The 27,466-nt window shown below is 34.0% G+C and overlaps 1 protein-coding gene across 1 annotated transcript in view; it reads right to left on the bottom strand.

Annotated features, from left to right (window-relative positions):
- LRRC7 (leucine rich repeat containing 7) overlaps positions 1 to 27,466 on the bottom strand; it is a 597,129-nt gene that overhangs the window by 86,684 nt on the left and 482,979 nt on the right. The window contains exons 14-21 of the mRNA XM_011936894.1: positions 24,292 to 24,361; positions 21,991 to 22,090; positions 19,651 to 19,775; positions 17,380 to 17,628; positions 12,250 to 12,450; positions 4,428 to 4,539; positions 4,036 to 4,216; positions 1,239 to 2,919 (exon numbers count right to left, since the gene is read on the bottom strand). Coding sequence (XP_011792284.1) covers positions 1,239 to 2,919; positions 4,036 to 4,216; positions 4,428 to 4,539; positions 12,250 to 12,450; positions 17,380 to 17,628; positions 19,651 to 19,775; positions 21,991 to 22,090; positions 24,292 to 24,361 — 2,719 coding nt within the window. The remainder of the gene's footprint in view (positions 1 to 1,238; positions 2,920 to 4,035; positions 4,217 to 4,427; positions 4,540 to 12,249; positions 12,451 to 17,379; positions 17,629 to 19,650; positions 19,776 to 21,990; positions 22,091 to 24,291; positions 24,362 to 27,466) is intronic.

Below are 27,466 nucleotides of genomic sequence, written 5' to 3'. Positions count from 1 at the left end.
CAAGCCCTCTACACTAAAAGCCATAAAGTACACTGAATGATGATGGTCAATTGAAAATAGTTCTAGAAAATGAGTACCAGGTTTCTCTTAGAGAGATTTGAACAGGCAACAAAATGTAATTCTAGGCATCATATGATTTTTTTTTTTTCTTTCCACTGTCTCTGATCCCTGTATACGTGGACTCATTTTTTTTTTTTTTTCCAAGATGGAGTCTCACACTGTCGCTCAGGCTGGAGGGCAGTGGCGTGATCTTGGCTCACTGCGACCTCCACCTCCTGGGTTCAAACAATTCTCCTGTCTCAGCCTCCCGAGCAGCTGGGATTACAGGGGTGCACCACCATGCCTGGCCAATTTTTCTTTTTTTGTATTTTAAGTAGAGATGGGGTTCCACCATGTTTGGTCAGGCTGGTCTTGAACTCCTGACCTCGTGAGCTGCCTGCCTCGGCCTCCCAAAGTGCTGGGATTACAGGCGTGAACCACCATGCCTCACCTATTGTGACCCAATTTTTAACTGAACTAGAATTAATTTTCTTTTTTGCTGCAATATACATACTAATTTGTACGTTTGTTGTCTTCATAAAGACATCATCTATTTTTGTTGTCTGTAGTATAATTTGAGTTTAAACATTTCTTTCTATATAAAAACCAACATTCTAAATGGCAGGATTTTTATTAAATAAAATAATGTGTAGTAGGGCTTTTAATTCCTGCTTATTTTTCTGTTTCTTGCTGGGAAAATTATTGCTCATTAGAAATAATAACTAGTAGTTCCATAGCATTAACTATGTGCAAATTTCATAAACAAATTACGCCTGACTTTAATATAAGTGAGTCCATTCAGAAACGGGGGAAATATCCACTTTTTATAGGTTCAATAAAAATCATACTCTTTAGGTCACTAGAGAACAGTTCTGTGTCCTAGGAGAGGCATTTTGCCTTAATGACTAGAAAACAGTTGAAGCACCATCCCCTCTAATGGAGTCAAATTCTTTCCTACTAACAATATTTGGGTTAGATTTGATGAATAATTCACCTGCGGGTTATGAACTCTCAGAGAGCATTTAGCCAAATCCATGAAAAACTATTATGATCCATTTCCCTCACAATATAAAGATAAATAAAATACTGATCATCTAATTCATTCACGTAGTTCATGCTTCACTACATGTGCTTAGAAATGCCAAAAAAGTAACACTAAAGGCAGGAGGGATATTCTTACAGAGAAATGCCAGACATACCCTGTCTAACCGTCTAGCTTCTATATGTCTAAGCAGCTGTTGTCTCCAGTCTGCAGGCATTTTACCACAGCTCTCCTCTCCCTTCACAGGAGTAGGCCTCGTCTTTAAATCACTGTTATCTGATGGCTTGTCACCATAGTTACCCAAGTTATAGTCAGATGGTATTTTTTCCAAAAGAGCTGCCATAGTAGGCCTAGCTGAAACTGGCCTGGTTTGGGAGGCACCATAACTCTCTGTACTGTAGCTTCTCGCAGACAATGGCCTCCTTTGGGTAAGGTTTTTAACCGGAAAACTTCCCGCCTGAGCTTTCACTTCTTGATATGAAGGGTGTTCATCTTCATACCTGCCATTCCTTTTCAGGAACTGGGACTCAGTCACTGTAACGCTGCTTTGGCGATCCAGCCCTCCCCTATATGGAGGTCTGCCATACCTATCAGTTGGGGGCAGCTCGTGAGGCTCATTGACCCTTCTAAACATGGCCATTTCTGTGGCGCTCACCAGGGAGTCGGCCCTTCTCAGGAAGCCTGCCCTGGCCCCTTGACTTGTGAACTGGGCATTCACCACAGCATCCTCATTCACAGATGGCTGAGAAAATGAAAACATTTGCTCCATTGGTGGGTATCCTCTGTAAGCTCTAGGACTAATCAAATCCTTGGCGATGTTTTTGCTGGCCTGTTGCATGTACTCGGGATTGTGTTGAAAAGGGGGTGGTATCCTCTTTTCGGCTTTCACTTCCACTGATCCTTGAGGATTGAAGCTTTGGTCAAACTGATAGACTTTTTTTGTCATAGAAGCTTTTTGTTGTTGTGGCCCTTTACTACTTCCGTAGGTGAGCATCTCGTCATCCAGCATCGGGACTGACTGGCTTCGAGACATACTGGACATACCATGCTCTGGTCCCAGCATCTTATCTGGTCGTTCGTGGCTTCCTAAGTGATCACTCCCAGAAGCATAGTTTTCTAATGGTATGTTATACACCTTATATGTACCAATGTCAATCTCATCGATACTCTGTGACTTTTTGAATTTATTAGACTTGATATCTTTCATTAGAGGGGAAAGCCTCTCTGTGCTTTTGCTAATTGAAATAACACCTTTAGAAGATTCTGGGCGGCAGTGGATTTGAGAAAAGACATTACTAAGACTCCTGTTGGGATTGGAATCATGATACTCCCATGGTACGCCTGGAGAAAAAGGACTAGGTATTTCAGTAGATTCCTTTGTATGTTCTTTCCTTTCAGGCAATGGGCTGGTAGTAGGGGTTGTCTCTAATTTGGAAGGAAAAGCGGTCCTGTCTTCAAACGGACTAGGGGTTCTGGTCCAATTCTGCCAAGGATTGGAAGGAGGCACTTCTGTTTCTGGTGTGTGTCTGTGTGTAGACTGCTCGAGTTCCAGGGGAACACCAACAATCCTGTCTTGCCTGATCAAAGGCCTGCGTCCATGCGAAGATGTGCTTCTAGATTTCGAACTTAAGAGAGGATTACTGTTGGCATTCTCGGCTGTGGTTTCCTCAGCAACAAACCCTGTGTTGTCATAATGTGAGCCATCAGTCCAGTTGTCAGTGAAAGTATCACTCATGGGCAGCCGGTCAGGACGCTGTGGTATACTGCCTGGGGGAACAGCCTCCCGCTGGCTGAGCAATGGCTTTGAATCAAGAGGCTGTGGGAAAGATGGTGCAATCCTGTGAACACAATGGGAAGAAGAAATTGAAAAGGATGAAGAGTTGCGTCTAATTAGAATCATGATTCCTGATATCCATTCCTGGAGATACTGATCTGGTACATTTCAAACTATTGACTGAGAGTACCTTTCTTACAAATGCTTCGTGTATGTAATGAATCTAAATTGTCTTCAGATAACTTTTATTTGAAGGTCAGGTTTTGAAGACACTAAATGCTATTTTATAGGGAGCGTATTCAGGTATGTTTTTGTAGAATGTAAATTATATTATGAGTTTAGATCACTGACATGTTTATATCATTGACCATGTTATTTCTAGCAGATACTGAAATAATGTAGATAATGAATTTACAAACTGAAAGAGTTAAGATTTTTATTATGAGCATCAATGAATAGGAAAAGTTACTCAGGAATTACTAAAGAAGACATTGCCAATAGTGGCAATATTATCAGTAAAATATGAGTAAAAGTTATTGACTACCTATATCATATAACAATTTTAATTTGCTATTTGTAGTGTAAAACATAGCAACAAGTTACAAAATGGAATTAGAACTGGAAAACACTGCCTTATTGAGTCACTTTATTGTGCTCTGTGTGTGGTTTTTTTCATCTGTAAAATTAGAGTAATATAGAGGAGGAGGCATTTTGGAAAGATTAAGTACTTTAAAATACATCCTAACTTTTCCAGGTGGTGATAAAATTATTATGATGATGATAGTAATGAAAATTTATTGAACACTTACTCTGGACCAGACACATAAGTGTTTTACTGGCATTTTATTTTAATTCATTATGCCATTTTGTATGGTAAAACATCCATGTCTCATCAATAAATATCAGTGGGCTAACACTTTTTAAAAATTTTTTAAATTTTTTGTTCTACCACCTCATCCTGTTAACTCCTACCATGTCTTCCTTAGCCAATGGCCTCTCCCTGTAAGATGGATTCATCTGTTCTTGGCAGTCCCAGGCGAACAACATTTGCTTACCTGCCCCTTCTGTCTTCTGTGCCACTTGTGTGCCGAATACAATTCCAAAATTAAGAAGATTCCATTTTTTTAAAAGTTGCTGAAAATAAACATTTGGGAACAAAAGGAGGGAATTCTAAACACACCTGTTACCCCACAAAGAATTATGTACTGCATCTTTAGCTGTTGTCTGCAAGGACCCCACTTTAACCCGGGTATTAGAGGATCCTGAGGAAGCCTGGGAAGGCGAGTAGTCTGAGTAAGTGCCTGAGGAAACACTGTTATTCAGACAGTGAGTTTTGTCAACTTCAGACTCATCAGTTGATTCTGAAATTTAAAGGGGAAAATGTTATAATGCTATGACACTGATAATTACACAGAAAAGCAAGTATGAAAAATGGAAACCATACCGATGAAGGTTAGAAATGCATATTTGTAAAACATTTGTATAGACTATGGTGTATCATAATTTACAACTGGCGATTCATCATGCACATGCATTTGTAGCATATTTTCCACATTGGGTTCACAATGTTACCTTTTTTGTCCTTCCCTAGCAGAACAAGTTTGGGTGGGTACAGAGGGGTCTCAGCTAATGAAGGGTGAAGTTCCCCAATCCTCATTTCATTAGCTGGATGAACAAAAGAATCCTGAGAGATATAATAATACAGGACAAGGAAAGTAAACATTTAAACAATGGTTAACCGAAGTGGCAGTATCTTTATTTGGCTCAGATTCAAAAATGTGACTCTAGAATTCAGTTCACTGTGGGGCACTGGGAGAAATAAACCATATGTATCTCTGAGTTAAGCATTACAAAATTTTTTTCTAACGTAAGTGAGTCCATTTATTCATCCTTTTTTTTTGCATGTTGTTTATATGCCTGGCACTGTGCAATGAACTGTGGAGGTTCCAAAGAAAGACAAAATGTCGCTGGTACCCTCTGGGAGTTTATGATCTAGTTGGAGAGATGAGATATAACTCATTAGAACACCAGACTGAATTATGATAAGCCATTAATGAGCAGTATGATTCACACAAATATGACATATACGCATGTAACTGTTCTAAGTGGTGAACTCTCTAAGAGTTTTAAGAGGAAAGTATGTCACTGACCAATTAAGATTGTGTGTGTGTGTGTGTGTGTGTGTGTATCCCTAGCCACATTAATTCACTGTCGGGTCCTATAAATCCTGCTCTTCCCACCACTTTCCTTCTCACTTTCTACTGTATCCCAAGTGATCATCTCCTCAATTTCTCAAGTTCTATCATGTCTTCTTCCAAAGGTTCCTGGTTTTCTCACACCTAATCTAGCGTGCTAAATCTTCATTCTATACCCCTTCGAGTGTAACGAGCAACATCGATACATGACTATAACTTCATAATGACAAATAAACATGTAGAAAACCCAAGAATTTTAAACTTCCACAATTCAAATTACTGTTCTCAGCTAACCAGGGAGTGTGGAGAGCATTCGGGGGAAGGTAAAATACCAAATTCTCACTTTCTTCTAGATATAAAAATGCCTTATCTATGCCCATAAGTAGTGAGATACATTTATGCATAGCAGCTATTGTTATGTCTTCTTTTCCCTTAAGATTAATTTTAATTCAAATAAGAATTTTTCAGCTTTTTAATTCATTAGTATCTTGTGAGTTTGGAGCACTAATGTAGAATACTTAGAAATATTTTGTTAAATCAGAGAAAAAAATATACTTGAGGACAAAAATATTGTAAATTTAAAAAGTCCTGTCTTAAAACTAATCGGTTGGTATAATGAACAGGCAGAAACTCTTACTATAAATTTTATATATTGCCAAGGACCCCCATAGTGAGACATGCTCAGGTCTTTGGTTATTGCAGAGAAGCACGTCCACTTCTTTAACTTTTGGTTTAAGTTCTATCTTTTGGGATTCTTTTGGGTTAGGTTTGTATGGAAATATTTGCCTGAAAAACCTGGCTATATCTGTTACTTGTTAATTTTTTAAATAGAATATTTCAATAAAAGAAAATGGCAAGATCTTTTAGTTCAACACTTTGTTTTCTAGAGGCGGGTTCTGAGACTTGGCTTAGGCCTAGGGCACAGAGATCCAGCACTGCAGCAGGATTCTCTTAGGCTCCCTTCCAGTGATCTTTCCTTACCTTGTGCTGCCTCCTGGTGAGCTCAGCTGTGAGCACACAAGGAATTTAAAATGAGGTATCAAATTGCAAAGAGGAACAGGAAAAGGAGTAGAATGGAAAATTCTGCAGTTGAAGAGGCTATATTTGCTACTCAAAGGTGTTCTATGTGATACTGTGTATGCCATACTGCCTATCCTAAGAAAAGTTCATTTTTCATATGGGCTTCACAGAACAAAGATAACTACCCAACAAAAGAAATTAATCACTGACCTTGTTTTTTATAAATTATTTTATAGAGGCCATTATTTAAGAGGGTACATATTCTTCATTTTGATTGATTTTGAAAGTTAGTTCAAAGATTTAGCATAAGAAATGTATGACAAAGTTTTAAGGTGACAGAATGGAGGACAAAAGTCTTTATATACCTTTGGAGAAATTTATAAGAAGATATGAGTTTGAGAAAGAGTACCATGAAAGGCATAAAGTACGCTGACTTGCCAAAAAATTTGTTACAAGGTGTCATATTTTCATCCTATTTCTATTTTTGTATTTTATACCTCACCTTGGGCAAGTCAGTGTACTTCTCTGGGCATTATCATCATTAAAATAAAGGTAATCAGTAACAGGAATTAGTGTCAATTCCTGTCTAGTACTAACAATCTATGAATCTAAAGGTAAGTTATTTGTTGAAATAATAATCTAAAAATATTCCTATGATACCTAATTACAAGAATGGGAATTTTGTTTTATTCAAAAGAAAAACAAAAATAGAATAGAAACACAAAAAAGCAAACCAAATAGTTGTACAAGTACAGAATGTTAAAATAACTACGGGTTTTGCTTTTTTTCCCCTTATGTTCTACACATTCAGTACTCAGGTCATCTTGTTTGTATTGATTAGACTTTCAAACTTGTATACCAAAATTATGACTGGAACTCTGCATGGTAGCTCTGGTTTGACTCAGGTTCAAGCTTCTGATCCTGTTCAAGAATTTCTATTGGGAATCAAAAACAGCCTTAGTGACCAGGAAGAGAGGATGATTATCAGCTAATTCTGAACTTGTATTTCTTCTTAGAAGGACATTATTGAAACAAGAATGATGAATTTGCAGTGATCCAAGTAGATTCTCTTATCCTTATGAACAAAGTGATGATGATGATGATGACAATGATGATAATGGCCATAAATTACATGGCACTAATTACATCTGCTGTGGTGCTACTATGCTAAACCCTCTCTATTATCCTTGTTAATTATTTAAAAGACAACTTTTTTTTTATCATTATGTGGCATTCGAATTATTTATCATCTTTTTTTGTTGTTGTTGTTCTGCAGATAAGGAAATGAAGGCTCAGTGAGGTAAAATCGTAATTCTAAGTCACAAACCTAATAAGTGGTAGAGCCAGGATTTGAACTGGGATCTGTGCTACTCAAAGATCTATGTGATACTGTGTATGCAGTATTGTCTATCCTAAGAACAGCTCATTTCTCACATGGGTTTCACAAAGTAAAGTTAACTATCCAACAAAGGAAATAAATCACTAATTTTGTTTCTATAAATTCTTTTATAGAGGCTAGAGGAGTAGAGTTCCTTTTGGAAAAGTGGGCAAAGTTTTGGGGACTGCTTCTATGGGCAATGACAGAGGAAGTTTTTGGTAGAAAACAGAATTTAGTGGGGATTCCATTGCAAGTAGATTGAACCATACTTTCTTTCTGGTGAGGAGACAGAAGTGGGAGAGAAAGAAAAGGTAAAATGTCCTTTTTCACACAATTGCCCTTCCATTGTTCAAACTACATCTTGGCTGCTACTGCCATAAAGAAAAGAAGCCTCAGGAAGAAGTCAAAGGAAAGAAAGCAAGCTTATTTCTGAGCTTTTGAGAGTCTAGGCCTAGCATGAATAAAAGTAATTTAAGGAAAATTTTGAGGGTAATTGACAATTCTCTGTTACTGGAAGAAAGATGTTCCTCTATAGAAAAAAAATTGGGCTGAGTCTCCCAACAAAGAGAAAAATGGAGAACATTTTTGGATGGTGAACAGGTATCTTGGTAATTACTTGCAGAAGGATTAAAGGAGGATGAGGAAGGAATTGGCATATAATTCTCTTGAGAAAGAAGAGAGAATGATTTACTGTAGGCTTCTTCTGTGTCAATAACTGTGCTTGGAGCTGTATATAAATAGCTGTTATATTTTCTCTTTTGTGTTTTTTTTTAAGATAAAGAAACCAAGGATTGGAAAGGTTTTAGGGACTTGTCAAGGTCACAAGGTGGAGCCAAGATTTCAATTAATGTGTGCTAGATTTAAAAGCCCTACCCCTTGATTCTTAAACTGTACTCTGAGGCACCCATGGGTGTTGTCGCAAGTAACAGGGACACTGTGAGTTATATTAAATGTTTGAGGGAAACAAAGCAATACTTGACATTAGACAGACACTGTGCAAATGGCTAGCTTGAGATAGCTCTCAGTTACAACATTAGATTGCACATTCTTTTTGATGAAAATCCTTGGCCGGGCATGCTGGTTCATGCCTGTAATCCCAGCACTTTGGGAGGCCAAGGTGGGTGGATTATGATGTTAGGAGATCGAGATCATCCTGGCCAACATGGTGAAACCCCATCTCTACTAAAAATACAAAAATTAGCTGGCTGTGCTGGCACGTGCCTGTAATCCCAGCTACTCAGGAGGCTGAGGCAGGAGAATTGTTAGAACCAGGGAGTCGGAGGTTGCAGTGAGCTGAGATCGCACCACTGCACTCCAGCCTGGTAACAGAGCAAGACTCTATCTCAAAAACAAAAACAAAAACAAAAACCCAAAATCCTTGTGAGGCTGGGTTTTTGGTGGTGGTTGTGATCAAAAACCAAGTGGCATTTGAAAATCAATGAGAAACAGAAATTAAAATTGTGGTGTCTACTATGATTCCTAGCTGTGAGAAGATAGGTGGTGTTTAACAGGTGCATGTATGCCATTAATATTTTGGCTTTGATTTGGTAAGACTAAGGTAAAAATTTTCTCTTTCAATTTAATTGCATTGATTTTTTCAAATGACCACAAAGTAGGGCATAAATATTTACTAAGCTGTTTGGGAATAACAACTTAAATGAAACTCCTAGGTATTTATTTTTGTCTAGGATCACCATAACATCACTGAGATGCTGTGGGCATTTATATACCAAGAGTGTATTGAGCACACAGGTGATGAAGTGTGGATAGGTATCAATTAATTAAATTATTAATTCAAAAAAACCTCAGAACTTGTCCTTGATTTCAATGAATATCTCATTGAATGGAGAGACAGACATGTTACCAGAGTCATTATACTAGACTATATCAATCATTCATTTATTCAACAAATATTTATTTTGCTCCTACTCTATCCTAGGCACTGTGCTAGACTCAGGCAATACAAGGACAGGCAAGAAAGAAAGCATCCCTGCTTTCATGAAACTCACAGTCTGAAGTCAATAAACAAAGTAATCGTAACTGTTCATCATATTTGATGTGATAATGTGACGTCACAGAGAATATCAGAGGGTCCACCTGATCAGGGTGACCAGGAAAGGCCTTCCTGCTGAGGTGACCTTTAAGCTGAAACTTGAAGGATGAGGAAGTGCTAGCCATATAAAGAGATCTGGGGAAAAGGCAAATGCAAACTGCACAAGGCATTATAAAGGAAAATCTCCCTGTCCTCCTTCTTCTTATGGCTCTGCCAGCCCTGTTCTTTGTCTGGCATAATGTATGTTAAAACTATTGGCATATAGTTGGCAGAATGAAAGTGAGCAATAAATATTTACCTTTCCTTTTTCCCCTTAGTTGCATTTGCAATCTTTCTACCTTATTTATTTTTTCTGTTTTCCACTTCTGGTCTTGCCTACCTTTATTCTTTTTGGGGGGTTTTTCTATATTTAATCACATGAATAAATATATCATGCAGTATATAATACCCTCTTCCATATCCTTGGCAGTGTGAACTAATAACAATGACCCAAAAAATGGCATACAAGTGCAAAACATAAATGTTTAGTATGCATTGATCAGCTAAATGCTTGATTATATGCATTTATTAAATCTGGACATTGAAAAATAAGAGTGTGAACCTTTACTTTGGCTGCAGATATTTTGAGACAGGAGGATAATACAGAAAGCAACAGTTCCTCCTTGCTCTAGGATGGTAAAAACTTAGAGAGAGAAGATCTAGAATCTCAATTTTACATAAAGTATTGAAATTACCAGTGAAATTTCTGTTCAAGAGGAAAAGACTAGTAGAAGAAAGCTAAGAAAGGGGTGGTGCAAATCACACAGACAAATTTAAAGCCGAAAGTTGAGCTTTAATCTTAGCCTGAGCAATAAGAAGTCACTGTAGTGTTTTTAAGGAGGGCAAGGAAATGATTAGAATTCTGTTTTAGAAAGACGATTGACAAGGCAATGAGGAGGCTGGTGACAACGGAAGCCAAAAAAACGGGTATTTTTTTATAGTAATGCAGGACAGAGTGAGGGCCTGAAGAGGTAGAAATGATACACTTAGGTGAGAGTGCACAGGCTTTGGTAATTATTTGGAAGACACAGGAAGTGGAGAGAAAGAAGGAAGAAGAAATAAGGACATCTCTCAAATTTCTAGCTTGAGTGAAATGGAAGATAATGGTGCCAGTGAGATCAAGATCAGGAACACGAAAGCAAAAGCAAGTTTACAAAGGAAACATTAAATCTAATTTTGGATTTGTTATGCTTGACCTGACTGGGACAGTTTTAAGATTTATTATTAAATTAATGACCAAAGCCTCATCTATCCCATCCCTGCATGAAGACATTTTAGACTCTTATTTTATAGTAAAATTATCCAGTTTATAGATTTTCATGACCACCAGTTATTTTGATGTCAAACTGTGATTACAGGATATTTAAATATAAAATGTATATATATGTATTTAATGTGTATCTGCTAAATGTTGGTTTCCTTCCCCTTTATATTGCAGCAATATCTTTGAGATAAAAGAATAGTCTGTTGCTTTACTATAATATGTGCATAATATTTTGGAAAGGAAAACATACAGTAATACTGATTTTATAAGCAAAAAACAATGAAAATGAATGTTAATATTTTTTTCCCTTAGAAATCTAGGTGTATTCCCCTCCTGTAAGGTAGGTTGGTACCTCTGCTGGCAGATATGCACACTATGCTTATTTTTGCTCAAGCTCTTCCCTTTGCTTGGAATGCTCTCCTCCCTTTTCCTCTTTAACAGAATCACCCTACCTTTAATATTTAATACACAGTCTAAACTAAACTTAGAGCATTATATTCGCCATCACTCAACTAACCATGTGATCATATTTTAAATAATATGCTCTTTAATTGTTTCATGTGTCTTAAGTGTATCTGGGTCAGCTTTAAATTATTGGGGGATTACAGACACATTTTATATTTCTTTTTTCTCTCTCACAGTGTTTGGCACAGTGTTACATATGCAGTTGGTGTTTAATAAATGCAACAAAATGATGCTCTGAAATGCAGATTTGTAAAAGAGTTTTGCCAATCTAGATTTTGGAGAAGTAGTTACGTGAACTTACAGATGTACTCAGATCAATTATGTTTCTAATGAAGATAAAAATATGATAACCAAATAAGCTGAAGAGGTGATGAAATAGTAGAGGTGGCGTTAGTGTAGTTGAATTCTTTTCAGACCACAAAATCAATAAGGATGGATTTCTAACTCACTCTAAAATATAGGAATTAAGCTTCACATGACTAGATTCCATAAATCTAAATTTCAAAGTTATATCCTTTTTTTTTATTGTTAATCAGTGTTTCCTAGAAAAGTTGTAAGCCAAAGATAAAAACATTTTAAAAATTGTGCTCTAGATCTAATTAGGAATTTTATGAGATTTGCATAATAGAAAATCTTGGATTAGTCTTTCTTAATGATTAATACAATAAAAGTTTGGGGTAGCCAAAATAATGTCACTAATATGATATAATGCACTCACTGGCCAGGCCTTGCTGGGTGATGAACTTATTCATTCTGTGTGTATTGGAACTTTTGGAGCTATGTTAACGATTTTAGGCCATGAGGGTATCATTTTTCTATGATTGATTAAATGCAACCCTCATAGTTTGAAAAAGTAGAGAGATCATTTATATTTTAGGGGAAAAATGCACTTATCAAGGAAGATCTATTCAGTTAAAAAACATATTTAAAATTCCAAAAAATCCAAACCACACTGGCAATTACCAAGAACCTTCATGTACCTCCACTGTAATCTCCTTTGGGGCTACCGGCCACTTGTGTTCATATTTTTCTTTCACAGTTTGCTCCGTGTTAGCAGTTGGATTTGAATTCTCAACACGCACTCCATGGCTTGGCTTACCCACCAAATTTTGAACAGATTTTACCATATTCTTTAAATCCTCTGGGTAAGGAGTTGGATATCGTTTTAGGTTTATTTCAACCTAGAAGTTTACAAAAAGAAATTTAACATAAAAATAACTTCAGCAAGCATGTTCACAAAACTACGCCATTTTATATTCAATAGTATAATCAAATGCAATACAGTGAGTGTTGAGCTGGCTGAGAAACTGTTATAGAGTAGGATACATAGTGTTTTCATATTTAGCCCTGTGGGACTTCCCACCCCTTCCCATTCTTCTAGATTATAAACTAATTTTGAATCATATTCTGTCTTTAGACCTACCCTATAGATGGCTGAAATAGCAGTAGGTCAAAACACTTAAGTGATTGGTAATTTGAAAAATTTAATCAAGTTATACCAGCTGCTTTCTTACTTTAGATACTGTTCTCTTCCTTATTTTAATATTTATAAGTAATTATGTTGATATTAAGAGTATCTTTTGAGTATCAATGCAGGTGATGGGAGGAGACCCAACAAGCTTTACAAGTAGAGTTGCATATTAAAAAATGGGGAGTTGACAATATCTGCTGCCCAAATATGCATTAGCCTTTGTTAGTTGGTGTGTTATATCAAAACGTAGGATCGCTAATTCTCATTAATCCCTAAGGGAAAAAAATGCTTCAGGGTGGTTTTTATATTTACTTTTTACCCTAAGAAAGTGACATGCTTCTTGAGTAATATAATGAAGAGAAATTAAAAATTGGGATCACTTTCTAATATATTTTAGGTACATGTGTAAATTTTGGCTTTTATCGATCCAGCTACTTATTTCCATTCTTCAATTCATTTTAGGGTATCAATCTAACTTTTGGGAACACATGTTAATGACTATTCTTAGCATTAAATTTAGAGGGAGAAAATATGAGACATTCCATATAGAATATTTCATCATCAGGGTACTTGTTATAATATATTTAAAACAGAGTAAGTACAAGTTGTGCATGCTAATTTGCTAATTAAAAGAGACTGGGAAGAAAAGAATTTACTTGGCCTGGCTTGTTCCAACAATCATGTTTTGCATCTGAGTAGAATCAACTTTACAAAATGAAATGATTTATGTGATTGTGGTAGGTATGTATCTGTGGAAAGTGTGTGTGGGAGTGAGAGGGTAAGAGAAGAGAAGGTGAAAGAGAAGCAGTGAAAGGAAGAGGAAGAGTGGAAAAGGGGGAGAAAAAAAGAGTGAGGGGCACATCCGCACCCACCCCCACACACCCATGTAATTCATGGGATGTAAGTAACTATGATGGTGATATAGATCTGAAAATTATGAATATGAATTCAAACACTTTTGCCCATCTGCAGTTTTAGCAAATCCACCAACTGTGTTATTCTTCTCAGTATTTTGTCTTCCTTGTGGCTCATTTTTCTCATCAAATACTGGAATTGGACTTCACTAGATGACTTCTAACATTCCTTTTAATATTAAAGATATAAAATTATTATTCCAGTAAATATTTGGAAAACAAATGAAAAACCAGATAATTTTGTTAATGTACATGCTATTTAAATGTAGTTTAATCTCTTTAAACTCTCAAATAAATAAGGATGACATTGATAATATATAGAAATATAGCTACAAAAATATAATCCAAAACAAAGTTAGAATTGACAGAAAAAAAAAAGTAAGTCGTTAGATTGTAATATAAATAAATCCCAGGGTACTTAATTTGTAATGTATTCTTAAATAAACATAAAAGGAATGATATGACTACTAGACAAAGTCCATTGGGATACATGCATTCTTAGATCTGTTGTTTAAATTGGTATTAGAAATGTTAATCACAAATTAAGTATAATTTTAAAATTATATCATTGAACTTGTTTAAAAGTACTTGACATCAAAGTAAAAAGTAAAAAGTAAAAGTAAAAGTAAAAAGTAAAAAAAGTAAAAAGTAAAAAGTAAAAGTAAAAAGTAAAAAAAGTAAAAGTAAAAAAAAGTAAAAAAAGTAAAAAAAAGTAAAAACTAAAAAGTAAAAGTAAAAAGTAAAAAGTACTCGACATCAAAGTAAAAAAAATACATTAAAAATATAAGTTGTAGAATGCTATGACTATCATGCCAATTAAGAACATTTTATTTTTTAATAACCAGCTGTATGTGAATAAAAAATAAGCTAAAGTAGGGCATTAAATTAAAATTCTATGCAACTTAAAAAACCCCTAACACTAAAACTACACTTATAAATTGAATCGAAGGCAAAAGAAATGTGAAGTGTTCTTCCTTAATTGAATTAAATACTTCACTGAATAATGTAATGTATTTTTTGTTAGATGCTATGTCCCATCTGACACAATTAGATCACTATTTGACATGGTACTAATATTTTCTGGTTATTTTATAAGCAAGTACATGTGATATTTTGGTCACATCACCAGAAGATGTTTGGATATTTTATTCCTGTGACAACAATTAAATCTAGAAATAGATTTACTATGCATTAATACAGCTTAAGCTACACACTTCTTCCAAAGTCTTGTGAGGGGCCCTATTATTTATAGAGTCATTTTATATTTTCTTCCTGAAAGAGGACCCCCCTTAAATTGAGGAAGTTCCAGGTCTTATAAAGCTTGGATTTGTTTCACCTAAAAAGTAAGCTCCTTGCTTCTCACTTACTAGCCTACTAGCAGAATTGACTGGCCTTGGAGTCAGAAGATTTAAATTTAAGTCATAGATTTATTCCCAACTAGCTATCATCCACTAATCTTTCTGTTGTTTCTACTCATGTAAAATGGAAATGATAATATATTTCCTACACATTTGAGTTACTCTGGAGCTAAAATGTGAAAAATGTGAAAGTTCTTGGAAAATCTGTAAGTTCTATGAAGAGACGAGATACTATTTCTAAGGTCACATTTTACTTAATGTATTTTAAAAATCTGGATTCCTTTTGGTGATTTTGACCCTACTCTGTATATGTCTAAACATAATATCTGTAACTGGATCTTTTTTCAATTATACGTAGCAACAGTTATTTAATTCAGTATCTCCCATGTTCCAGTCACCATGATAAATGTTTTATAGGGATATTTAATTTATTATTAATTATTAACATAAACATTATTATAAATTCTACAGTTTTAAATATAAATTAATATTTATACACTAAATAATAAATTATTATTAAAAATTATATAATTAATCATTATATAAAATCTCACTTAAGTTTCACAACCCATTGCAGCAGCTGTTGCCACTTTACAGAAAAAAAGTGTAGCTCAGACCATGTAAGTAACTTGCCTAAGATTACATAGCTAGTAGATGCAATATGCAAACTTAGGTCTTTTAACCCCAATGCTTATGCTAGCTCAGAGTATGGGTGCAGCACATATTTGTACAATATTGTGGAAGAAATACTGTAAGTTTAAAATGTGAATTTCTCTGAGTTAAATGGCAAAATAATTTCTATTTTTTAAATAAAGCTAAGTAACACAATATTTTATAATTTTTAAAGATAAAACTATATTTTATCATTGTATTATGTTTGGAAGCTCTAAGCAAGCATATTTTATGCCCATTTATAGATTGCTTTGCTTTATTTTTCAGTGGATATATGCAGTGCATCAGAAGTGAGTATGATCATAAACCCAGTTATACTAAAAGTTAAGTAATACCCAAATACAAGAGCAATTTTTCTATATATCTAAATATATAGACTATAAATGTTTTCTTATTCCAATATGAGATAAAAGATATAAATTCATTTATTATACACATAGGTAGGAAAATCAATTATATTCTTGCAAAAGTGTGTTGTGTTAATCACTCACTATAAAGTATTTGCTCAGTTCACATATACATTTGATTAAAATGCAAGATTTTTACTAAAATATTACTTTAATTTTGAAAAACAGAAATGTTTCACAACATTCTTTGTATCTTAGATGGAAATAAAGTGCAGTAAATGTAAATAGCAGCTGCAAGATGTTGGAGACCCCCAAAAATTTAGCAATAAAGAATCACTTAAGGTTAATAGCTAGGGCATTTAGGGCATTTAGAAATGATATCTTGAATTCACACAGAACTGTTTTTTTATATATTATATTATGTAATATAATATATTATATTTCACATCATGATCAAATTCTAATTTGATTTGATTGCAAATTCCAGTAAGAGAAATATTAGTTAATACTTTGATCATTGATAGTTAAATATTATATTACTTTGAGAATTAGTTGGAATGATATACAAAGAAAAGAAACTTATAGCAGTTTTAGTTAGGAAAATGCATTCTCAGCTTGCCTTATATTATAGCAAAAATATAAGACAATGGATAAGTATCTAGTCCATTACATGTGGATAGTAAAGTTTACAAGACATGCAGTGTTCTTTCATATTCCAGTAAAACATGTTTTTCCCCCCATTAACCTCTTAAAACACCCAACCACAAAGATAAGGAAGCCCTACTTGCCACAACTCCCAATTCAATCTTCTCTTATAGGAATTCATATGATCTGTGTCTTCAAATTAAAGGAAATTGATGCTTTTCAACAGATGTGTATCTTTGTGCTTAAAGGCCACTCTCAGAAAATCTCAATTTAATCTGATGCTATTTTAAGAATTAAGTTTTAGCTATTTAATCTCCCCCAGAATTCACATTATAAAAAATGTGCATATATGTGGAGGGGATAATTTAGAATGTATCAATAGTGTCATCAACATTCTGCCCAACTATTGGTATTCCCACACTTTAAATTAAAGAAAAAAAAAGCACTCAACTCAAAAACCATGCCAGATATCCCACCAGTAGGCACCTCACATTGATTTTCCCTCCCTTCTGGCTCAGTCCTCCCCACCCCATTGCCAATGTCAATAAACAAAATGTTAAATTGAGATAAAACACTGGCAATTTGAAGGTTTCTATGTAATCAACATTTCTTACCCCAAATCATGCAGAACATACCCCATAAACCACTGTTCCAAGGTTGCCTCTACATGGGAGATTCTCCTACCCCAGACACCTAGGCCTACCTGTCTGCCACTTAGAGAGGGAAGAGTGGTGGATTGTGCTGCAACTGGCAATGGAGTACACATGCTCCTGTCCTGCTGGAGGCCACTTATACAACCCCATGCCAGCTGTGGGTCATTCTGGGGGACGGGCATATCTTGGATCTGCTGATCACACCTGGCCCATGGTGTGCAGCAATCGCCAGACAGTCTGGCAGGTTGGAGAGTAATCCCACGCTGGCCCCTTTCCCAGGGGGCTTGGCAGGAGAGATCCTGTGGGAGAAGGAATCTCCATTTTCTGGGAGAAAGAGGAGCACTGTAGCAATACTTTCACTTTATCATTTTTCTACTCTCTTTTTCTTTCACTCTGAGTTATGCATTTAAAACAATGATCATAAAATTAGTTTTAAATCCACATATAAAACAGTACTAATTTTATATGATGCTAAAGGGTCACAATTTCTTCACACAATGCAGCATTCATACTACACTATACAGACTATAAGTAGGGCATTATACTCTAGTCCATTTGAAAGTTGAAAGCATAGGTCAATGATTCCTTTTTAAATTTCATGTAAATTAAAGGTAAAATGGTGCTGAATTTAATGTACATGTAATGAACCAGAAAAGTGTGATTAATTCAGTGTAAGATTACAATATATTCTATTCATCATACTTCCATGATGATTTATTTAGAAGTTTGTTTGTGCTCTAATTTGTCCAATAGCCAATGGCATTGGAAATATTCAAATTAGTCAAAACTGAGTAGTTGGAGATTTTGAAACACACGCTGTTTAGTTAATACATAAATAAACCAAATGTAAATAAACACAGAGTAAAAACACTCTAAAGTATAATGAACCTACTCTGATTATAAACAAACTTGAACACATAACACACAAACAGGGCTTCTAAATAACCGTAGGCATTTACTGTAATTTATGTTTTCATTGACACATATACTAGAGTACATTAAATGCACTTTCTTCTTGCATTCTTTGAATATAGAATTTCAGGAAGAAGCATGTAATTTTTGGTAATTCAATGAAATATAAAGATGAATCAGAAGTCTGGTATAGAATGCATCATCCATTGGTTCTGGATTTAACATAAGAAATCCGTAAAACAACTGAAATGTTCTGAAGGTTTGTATTCAGTTTAGCATTATTTTTTCCAGGAATTCACAAGTTCAAAAATATGTCTCTTTGGCTGTTAGCACTAATCAACTATCCAGAGACATTTTTTTAAACCCAAATCTTTAACAAAATTGTTATTTTGGATTTGGGAATCCATTTTGGGTTCTCCATAACAATATTGGTAGGCCTTGCCAGTAAGTGCTCATGTGCTGATTTAAGAAATAAAGTTTAGAAAATGTGGAAAGGAGAGGACAGAGACAAACATAACACACAATCTAGCTTTATTAATAGAACATATATGCAATTATAAAGGTAATTAGTCACTAAGAGTAAGAGCTGTTAGTAGTCATGAGTACACATACAATGTTATACATACAATGTACACATACAATGTTATAAAAAGTAAATGAGAGATTCAAGATGTTGCCATGACAATGTGAAAATGTGATGCTGATAAAATCTAAATCAATTCTGATGATAATTAAAATTTTAAGTAATGGAGAAATACAGATTTTAAAATTCAATCTTGTTACTTGACTTAGTAGTCCCTATAAAAGACCTTTTAAAATATACTTGGAGGTGAAAAAAAAAATTGAAGTTATGTTCCCTAAGGAACATCACCTGCCATTAGGCACTAATCTTCCTTAAAATTTGTCCTCACATTTAAGGAAACTCATAAATTCTTCTTGAATAGCCCAAGGACACAGAACCTTTCAGAGATTTTAATGTCAATGCAACATGTTAATCTGTTGGCCCTTCCAGAAATGTTTATTTTGGCCTCATTCAGTCTGCATGATGCTTTGCTCAGTGATTAAAAAAAAAATCATTGTAGTGTGTAGCGTGTCAACAATGAAATAAGGTTCTTAGATGAAGTCTATCATACAGATTTTTTTTTCTACTTTCTCTCAGCTTGAATCTCTCTCATGCAGTTATTCTGTTGGATGAGGTGGCATTTCAAATTTGCTCACTCAGATTTGGGACATTAGTCTCATTCTGAAGCACACCAATGCTTCCAGAACTACCAGCATGCTGTAATGAAAGGTACCGCCATGAGACTTGAAGAGGTGTCTGACTTTGTCCCAAAATCTATCTGAATAAGAACAATGGGCAAACAAAAAGATAAGGAGAAGAAAGAGGAAACAAAAGCTAAAAGGTTCACCTTAACTTTCCCGGCATTTTCGTCATCTTCTTTTTTGTCTTCAAATTCAAAGGCAACAGTCATGCGTTGTTGTCTCTGCTCTTCCCACAGGGTAGGGTTAAAGCTGTCACTGTCTGACTGGAAATCTACAGTTAGATTCCAAAGTATTACTGCTTTTTTAAAAAACAATTTTATACAAAGTATTTAATACAGTATGCAAAAATGGTGATAGATACTACAAACAAATACAAAAATAAAGAAGAAAGAAATAAAGAAAAAAAGAAAGACAAAGAAGGAAAGAGAAACAAAAGAATAAAATTCCCTTGATATTTATTACATGGCCTTTCGTAATCTTAACTCAAATTCAGTACTCCTAAAATACTCAGGATTGGGAAATTTTCTAGTGTAGGAAATGGGCTCCCCATAGGACAATATAATAATATAGAGAGTTGGCGCGAGCATTTTAAAGCGTTAATCTTTTTCAGTCCTTACAACAACACAATGGTAATACTAATCTCATCCTTATTTTACTAATGAGTTTTAAGACTTGCTCAAAGTGTTAGGAGACTTCTCAGTGGCTAGTGCAGGACTCTGTTCCTGTCTAAATAGAATCCTTATTTGTAACTGCTAAACTCTATAAAAATTTCTTTTATAAAAGCTACCACATAACATTATAACACTTACTTTGCAATAAGGTATCTAAGATTGCAACCTTTTCCTTTTATTGTGGGGTCAATGAGGGGAGCTTGTTTTTATGGTAGAGAATGTGGAAAATATAGTCTGTTTCAATTAGTTTAAATATGTCAAATTAACAGGGAAATGGCTTATACATCTTTAATTTACATAAAATGTTGGTTAATGATAATATTTTCTTTGCAACATTATGGCAAAGATCACATGAAAATGCAATGAAAGTACTTAGTTAAGGCTAAATTCTTTTCCAGAGGAGGTCCTTTATCATACATGTCTTTCTTTGTTACAGGGGATTCTGAAAACTCATTTATTACACTCCTGCCTGGAAAACCAAAGGATGACTTGCTTTAAATTCAAGGAAACTTTTCAATTACCAACCTTTCTTTTCTCAAAGGAAAAAACAGAAACAAAAGCAAACTCAGCTAGGCTAATTCTTTAACACTACTACACCTTACCTAACTGAATCTACGTTGGGACAAATTAGGGATTCAATCTGTGAGATCACATCTCATAAATGACCAGTGAATATGAGATACTTTTCATTGTTTCCCCTATATTCTTTTGAAGTTAAATATTTTGATAATGTAGAGCTATTAAAATGAAAACATAAGTAAAACTGTATGAATATAACATAATCCTTACTTAAGATGTCTCTTATAAAATATGTAAACATGGTGGCTTTTCTTTTATCAATTCAAAAGATTAATTTTATTGACTTATAAAAATGCATATTAAAACAATCTTTTCTTTTCCTACTTCTATAGACAAAATTTAAAGAAAAATATCCTAAAACATTCTGAAATGATTCACTTACATTTGGAGGTCAAAGACCAAAGTAATTTATTATAATTATCCCTGGAAATAAGAAATACATAAACAAATGGTTTCTTTTACAAGTTGTCCTCATTCACATGGATTGGGTAGATTTAATCCATGGCTGGATGGAAATGAGTTTACTCTTCCAAGAATTATTTTTACTCTATAACTGTAGAAAATGTGCGTATCAGCTTGTGTTGGCTTGGGCTAAGGAGCCTACGCTAAGTTTCAAATACCAAAGGACAAAGCTCTTTTAACCTTTTTAAATGAATAATGTGATCATAGAAGAGAAGATTTAATTATTGAAAAAGGATTTGGGGTTTGATCTGGGGTTTTGGTTAGGGAAACTCAACTTGAAAAAGAAAGAATGGTCTTATTTGCAAGTATCTATTTATGGTTAACTTAGACCATGAAATAATTTGAGTCCAGAGATCATTGGACTAGATGTTTAAATTGTGTTCATGCAATAAGTGAACACAGCAACTAAACCAGTTCATTGAAACTTCCTTAGGATCTAACTGCTCTTAGCTCATTTCAATTAGCTGAGTACCAGATTTGCTTTACTAGTCATGTGTCTTGCAATCCATAAAGAGACATAGTTGCTCCTAAAAATCAACAATACTTTTATGTAAGATATAAAGATGAAGAGTTTTGTTTTGGAAGCTTACCTAAAATAGAGTAGAAAACAAGACTTATGCTTAAAGTATATCCCCAAATGATATTTGTGTGTCATGTAATTATCTTTATAGGCTTGTCCATGTGCCAGTACTCCTGGCCAGAGATCTGAATAAAATTAGTCATTTCTATCCATAATCATTATAAGTAGAGAAGAAATTTCTACTGACAATTTACCTTCATCACCACGAGGCTGCTGGGGAAACATGTAGTTAGTCAATACTCTTTGCTTTGTTTCTGGATGGGCTTCTGTTTGTAAAGGGATAAGGGCTTTGGACTAGAAGCAAAGAACATACAACTTGGATGAATACAATTGCAAATATATAACAGTCAATAGTCTGGTCTCACCCAGATAAACATTGGGGAAAAAAAAGTGAAAAAAAGGAAATAAAATAAGAAATTACAACATGAAATAACACTATTACTGAGGAATATTTTCATATCCTAAGATTTTCATAATAAAGTTTTCTTCTTCTTTAGTATACCCTTTTACAAAACTTACCAAAACCTATTCAACTGAGCAATGTCAGATTTAATCCTGAAGAGTTCAAAATGTGTTAAATTGTTTCAACTAAGTAAGGTTTTGGTATGGTTCTATATGCCTATTCATTTTCATGGATTGTTGCCCTAGAAAGACAAATGGAATTTGCTATCAAATTTATGCTATGCAAGATCATCTATGAATTTAATTAGGTTAAAACAGCATTCATTTATTTATAAGAGATATTTTTATAGCCAAAGACAGAGTCCACTTTATAGATAAGCAACTGTACTTGTACCTAATATATATCATAATATATTGACCTCTGTGCATATTTCATTCTGTTATTAATTTGATTTCAGAAATATTCATTTTGAAGGGGTATTCTAGAACTCTTACATTCCATGTCAGAAATATATTGGAAATGATATTATCTAATATACTAAAAATCTGCTTATTTAATGACATTAATAGGAGTGAAACACAAAGGGGATTTTTGATATCAGTTTGTCTTATGAAACTGAATCATAACCACATTACATTAATGTTCTAAATAAAAGTTAAATGATGCAGTCACTGCTCTGTTCATTCTCCCATAAGAATAATAAATCATACTTTTTTTTCCCACAATGCAATATTGTGGAATACACTATTACATTACCATAGTTCACATTGATTCCAGAAATTATTTATGATGATATATTGATGCCTTGAGAAATCTATAGTTTATTGATAAGATTTGAATTTGAATTACTAATTTTTGACTCAGTAGATGGAAGCAAATGCTGTAATTACTGTAGGAACACAAGCAATATTCTTATATTTACATTTTATAATTTGTAAAGGTTATTTTAAATTTTCCACAAAAGTGTCCAATGACTGTAAGTATGAATAATTCATGTACCAGTAATGCTACTTTTATGGTCAGAAAATGATGAACTAAATCCAAGATGAATTGTTTTCATTTAGCCATTCATAGTTGAGGATAGGTGTATCAAAATTTAAGGATCACAAGAGAAAAGAGGACCAATAAACTGTATAAAAATTGTCTATCATTAGTTCTTCTGTAGGTAAATCAGATACCTTCAATGGTTTCTTGTTATTTTCCAGTTAATAAAATTATTTACTAATGCAATATTACTGACTCAATTAAAATATATGTTTTCAAGAGGACAAAAAATAATATCAAAACAATTTTACAGGAAATACTAATAGCTGCCAAAAAGATATTGCAAATTCCTTTTTTTTTTTTTTCTGAGACAGAGTCTCACTCTGTCTCCCAGGCTGGAGTGCAGTGGTGTGATTTAGGCTCACTGCAACCTGTGCCCCCCGGGTTCAAGTGATTCTCCTGCCTCAGCCTCCCAAGTAGCTGAGATTACAGGCATGCACCACCGTGTCTGGCTAATTTGGTATTTTTAGTAGAGACAGGGTTTCACCACATTGGTCAGGCTGGTCTTGAACTCCTGACCTCAAGTGATCTGTGTGCCTCAGCCTCCCAAAGTGTTGAGATTACAGCATGAGCCACTGTACCCAGTCTGATATTTCAAATTTCTTGAATGAAGTTTTTGAATTAAGTTGATTATAATTAAAAAGATAAGAAGAAAAAGGAACATAGAGGATAGTAATTCCCTGTTATGGGGATTGTGGTAACAATTTCTTATACTTTACCTTCAGAAATATAATTAAAGTACATCCTCTAAGGACATACGTGTACCACCTAGAGGTTAAAAAGCTATAAAAATGATCATTTTGTGTATTAGATCTCAGAGAATGAAGTAGATGTTAAATAGAAGTATTTAAGGAGGGTGAGGCTTACAGTAGTGTTTTGACTTCAGCAATGTTTGAATTGCTATCTTTACAAAAATCTCTCTTTCAGGGGACAAAAACAACCTACATTTTGTAATGGATGTCAAAGGTATCTATTGGGAATAAATTAGTAATTCAAACTTTCAGTTATAGTTCATTTAATAAACAAATCAGGCAATAAAACCTTTTACCTGATTGTCAGAAAGCCACAAAGCTGCAAGCTCTTTAAGTTTGGTAAATGAGAATGGTAAATTCTTCAATCTGCAAAAACACAAAAAGTCTAATAGCATGAGTAAAGGTAGATAAAAGTTCACTTCTAAGAATTATTTAACATACTCTAATTTGTTGGTTTCATTCTTTTCTCGAATCCGTTTTCCACTGCGCAGCCTGAACAATATTTTAAAAAATGAAAATATCCTATTTACAGCCCTTCAAATACTTCCATTATATCTGAATAAAAATAAAAAATAGTTAACATGTATGGTTAGAGCTTAAAAGGTCTGGCCCCTAAAAACCCCTCCAGAAATCTATCTGCAACTCTTTTTCCTGACTCAGTCCCATCAGGACAACTGGCTCTATCAGCCTGCTTTTTTCTCTGGAATACTCTCTCCCACACTTCACTTTACTGAACCCCACATATCCATTCATTCTTAGCTTAAATACCGTCTTCTCAAAGAGGCTTCTCTTGACTCATTTAAATTACTTCCCTCAGTCTGGTTTCAAAGCACTTGTATTTTCCTTCATGGAACATATTGCAGTTTTAAATTACACATTTATTTTTGTGATAATTTGCTTACTCTTTGCTATCCCTCCAAAACTGTAGGCTCCATGAGGGCAAAGGGCCATGCTTGTTTTACTACCAAAGGAACGTACAGCTCCTAATAGGATGTTGACCTTCAGCAAGAATGTTCTTTTGACCTTCAGGCAATGTGTAGTAGATATTCAAAGGGGGTAATCTTTAAAAAATTAGCACTTCTAAGATGTATAGTTTGATATTAGCCTTGGTATTCAATCAAAATTATATACTTAGCTTTGGCTTCAGCTTTTGGAGGGCCAAAATACTTCACACTATCTGATATCCTTCAAATTGTGCATGATCAACACATTGTGATCACATGGGTTACCATCAAAGCTAGCTAGCAAAGCAAGTAGTACAAACAAGGCATGCCAATGAGACTTATTACTAACCTCTGGATATTCACTTTTGAATACAGATAAACATTTTAGATATAATATAGAAGGACAATTTTCTTGTCTTTAATGTATTAGAATTCTGTCAGCCAATAGACAAATACATTTATTTTGATAATGAAAGTGGGCAATCTTACAGTAATTAAAAATTAATTTTATAGTTAATTTTATGTGCAAAAGCAGTTAAACACTTCTTAAAAATCTAATAAATATGAAAAGAGATTGAAAGGCAATATAAATATTAAAACTGTGCATTATATAACTTTAGAAAAAATATAATAACCTTTCTGAGCTAATAAATATTTATAAAATGTAAACATGAATATGAAGAATAACTGATATTAAATTATATTGCAAGTCTTTTTTATATAATTGTTACAGTAACATAATTTTAAGCCAAATTACCCATAAAAGTTATTCCTAACTAAAAGTTATTTCAATTCACTCAAGCCAGAAATTGTGAAGTAAGATCTTATTGGGAGAGTTTCTTACATTGTATGGGGTATATTAAAAGCAGAATGTCAATTCTGCTGCATTGAAATTACATGAGTTCAAAACTATCCAGAATCATGTAAACAATATCCATAATATCATCATCAATCCAGTCATAAAAGTAGAATATGAAGGAACTGCTAGAAAAGGACAAGGTACCCTTGTTTTTCTTTCCTTTTCCAGTGATCTCTATTTCAAGTTGGCTCCTATTCGGTAACATAAATGTGCAGTACACTGACAACTGGAGCAATCTTGCAGCTGACAAGGCAGAGGAATCATTGTTCCTAATTACAATGTCAAACTTTAAAAATCTATTACATTTTAAATATGAAATTACAATAATCATTACTTTTGGATGACATTTCTTATTTAATCTTTTCTTCAAACAGTTCCTTCTCTGGTGGTAATATTTAACTTCAGCCTTAACTTTAGCTGAATATTGATTTTCACCTCTGCTTGATTGACTAATTGATTTATTAATTTAAAAATATTAATTTGGCTCCAGAGTATGTTCCAGCAACTGTACTAGGACATAACTTAAGTTTATATTTCTGTCCTGATGAAGTTATTTTAAACTTCTGATATTGTGAGCTCCTCTACGTATTATTCATAAATTTTGCCCCAGCACCTAGCAGTGTGTCTGGCTCATTGTAGGTGAACTCAAGTCTGCTACAGTTGTTGAATAAGTATCTTCAAAGTATTAATAGAACTTCTAATTATTGATCATTGATAATATTTGCTAAATATATTTTGCATATTATGAATGAATTATTTTCATTCATAATACTAAGAATTTCCTAATCTTATTTATAAGAATATAATTAGAGATTTTTAAAAATGTCTTGCCAAAAGTCAGAAACAACTTTCAATGCATTTTCCTCATTTTTCCAGGATAGTAACACAGTCGGAAGAGGAAGCAAGGTTGGTTTGACATGACTTGCTCTTGATGCATAAAGCTTTGGTGCTTCCTTGCCCCCCGATACTATAAATAAAATTCCAAACTTTTTAATAAAATGTTTTATTCCCTTATGTGGGAATATTATTAACTAGTAAGTGAAGCTTTGAAATTCACATTTTTCCTTAAACTAAGAAAAAAATGAGAATTCCAATGCTTATCCTGAAACTTCCAAAATATGATTATTCTTGTGATTCCATAAAAGCTAATCTTTGATCATTTCATTGCAAGTTCTCTCAGTCCCTTGTATTATCAACTGTCTGGTTGAAACTTATTGAAAACATAGTGATCATTTTATTTTCTTAGCAGTTATCTCTAGTCAATATTTGTTTTTATCCTTTCCTATTTGAGGATAATTATCTTTTATAGAGTAGGTGGAAACAAAGACGAATTGAGGTTTGCACTTTTTCTTTTTACTCATCTATCAATATAATGCCATTATTAGAAGTAAAGGACCTATCCTTTCCTTGTTCATCCTGCTCTAAACATGACTAAATAGCCATTTCGTTGTCAGTATTCTTACTAGCACTTTGATGGAATTGAAAATATACACATTGCCCAGTTAATTTGTTGGAGACCAAAATATAGACATGAAAACACATATGTGTGCATACATACATACATACATATGCACATTTTTATTAATATATTTTATATATTTTTATTATAGTTATTTTCCATGTCTTCATATTATTATGCTTTCTGCATATGGGAAGGCTTTTGTGTAT

Source organism: Colobus angolensis, unplaced genomic scaffold (genome assembly GCF_000951035.1).
Source record: "Colobus angolensis palliatus isolate OR3802 unplaced genomic scaffold, Cang.pa_1.0 Scaffold158, whole genome shotgun sequence".
In the NCBI taxonomy this organism is placed as follows: domain Eukaryota; kingdom Metazoa; phylum Chordata; class Mammalia; order Primates; family Cercopithecidae; genus Colobus; species Colobus angolensis.
Note: the sequence above shows the minus strand (reverse complement) of the source record. Positions and strands in the feature narration are given on the sequence as shown.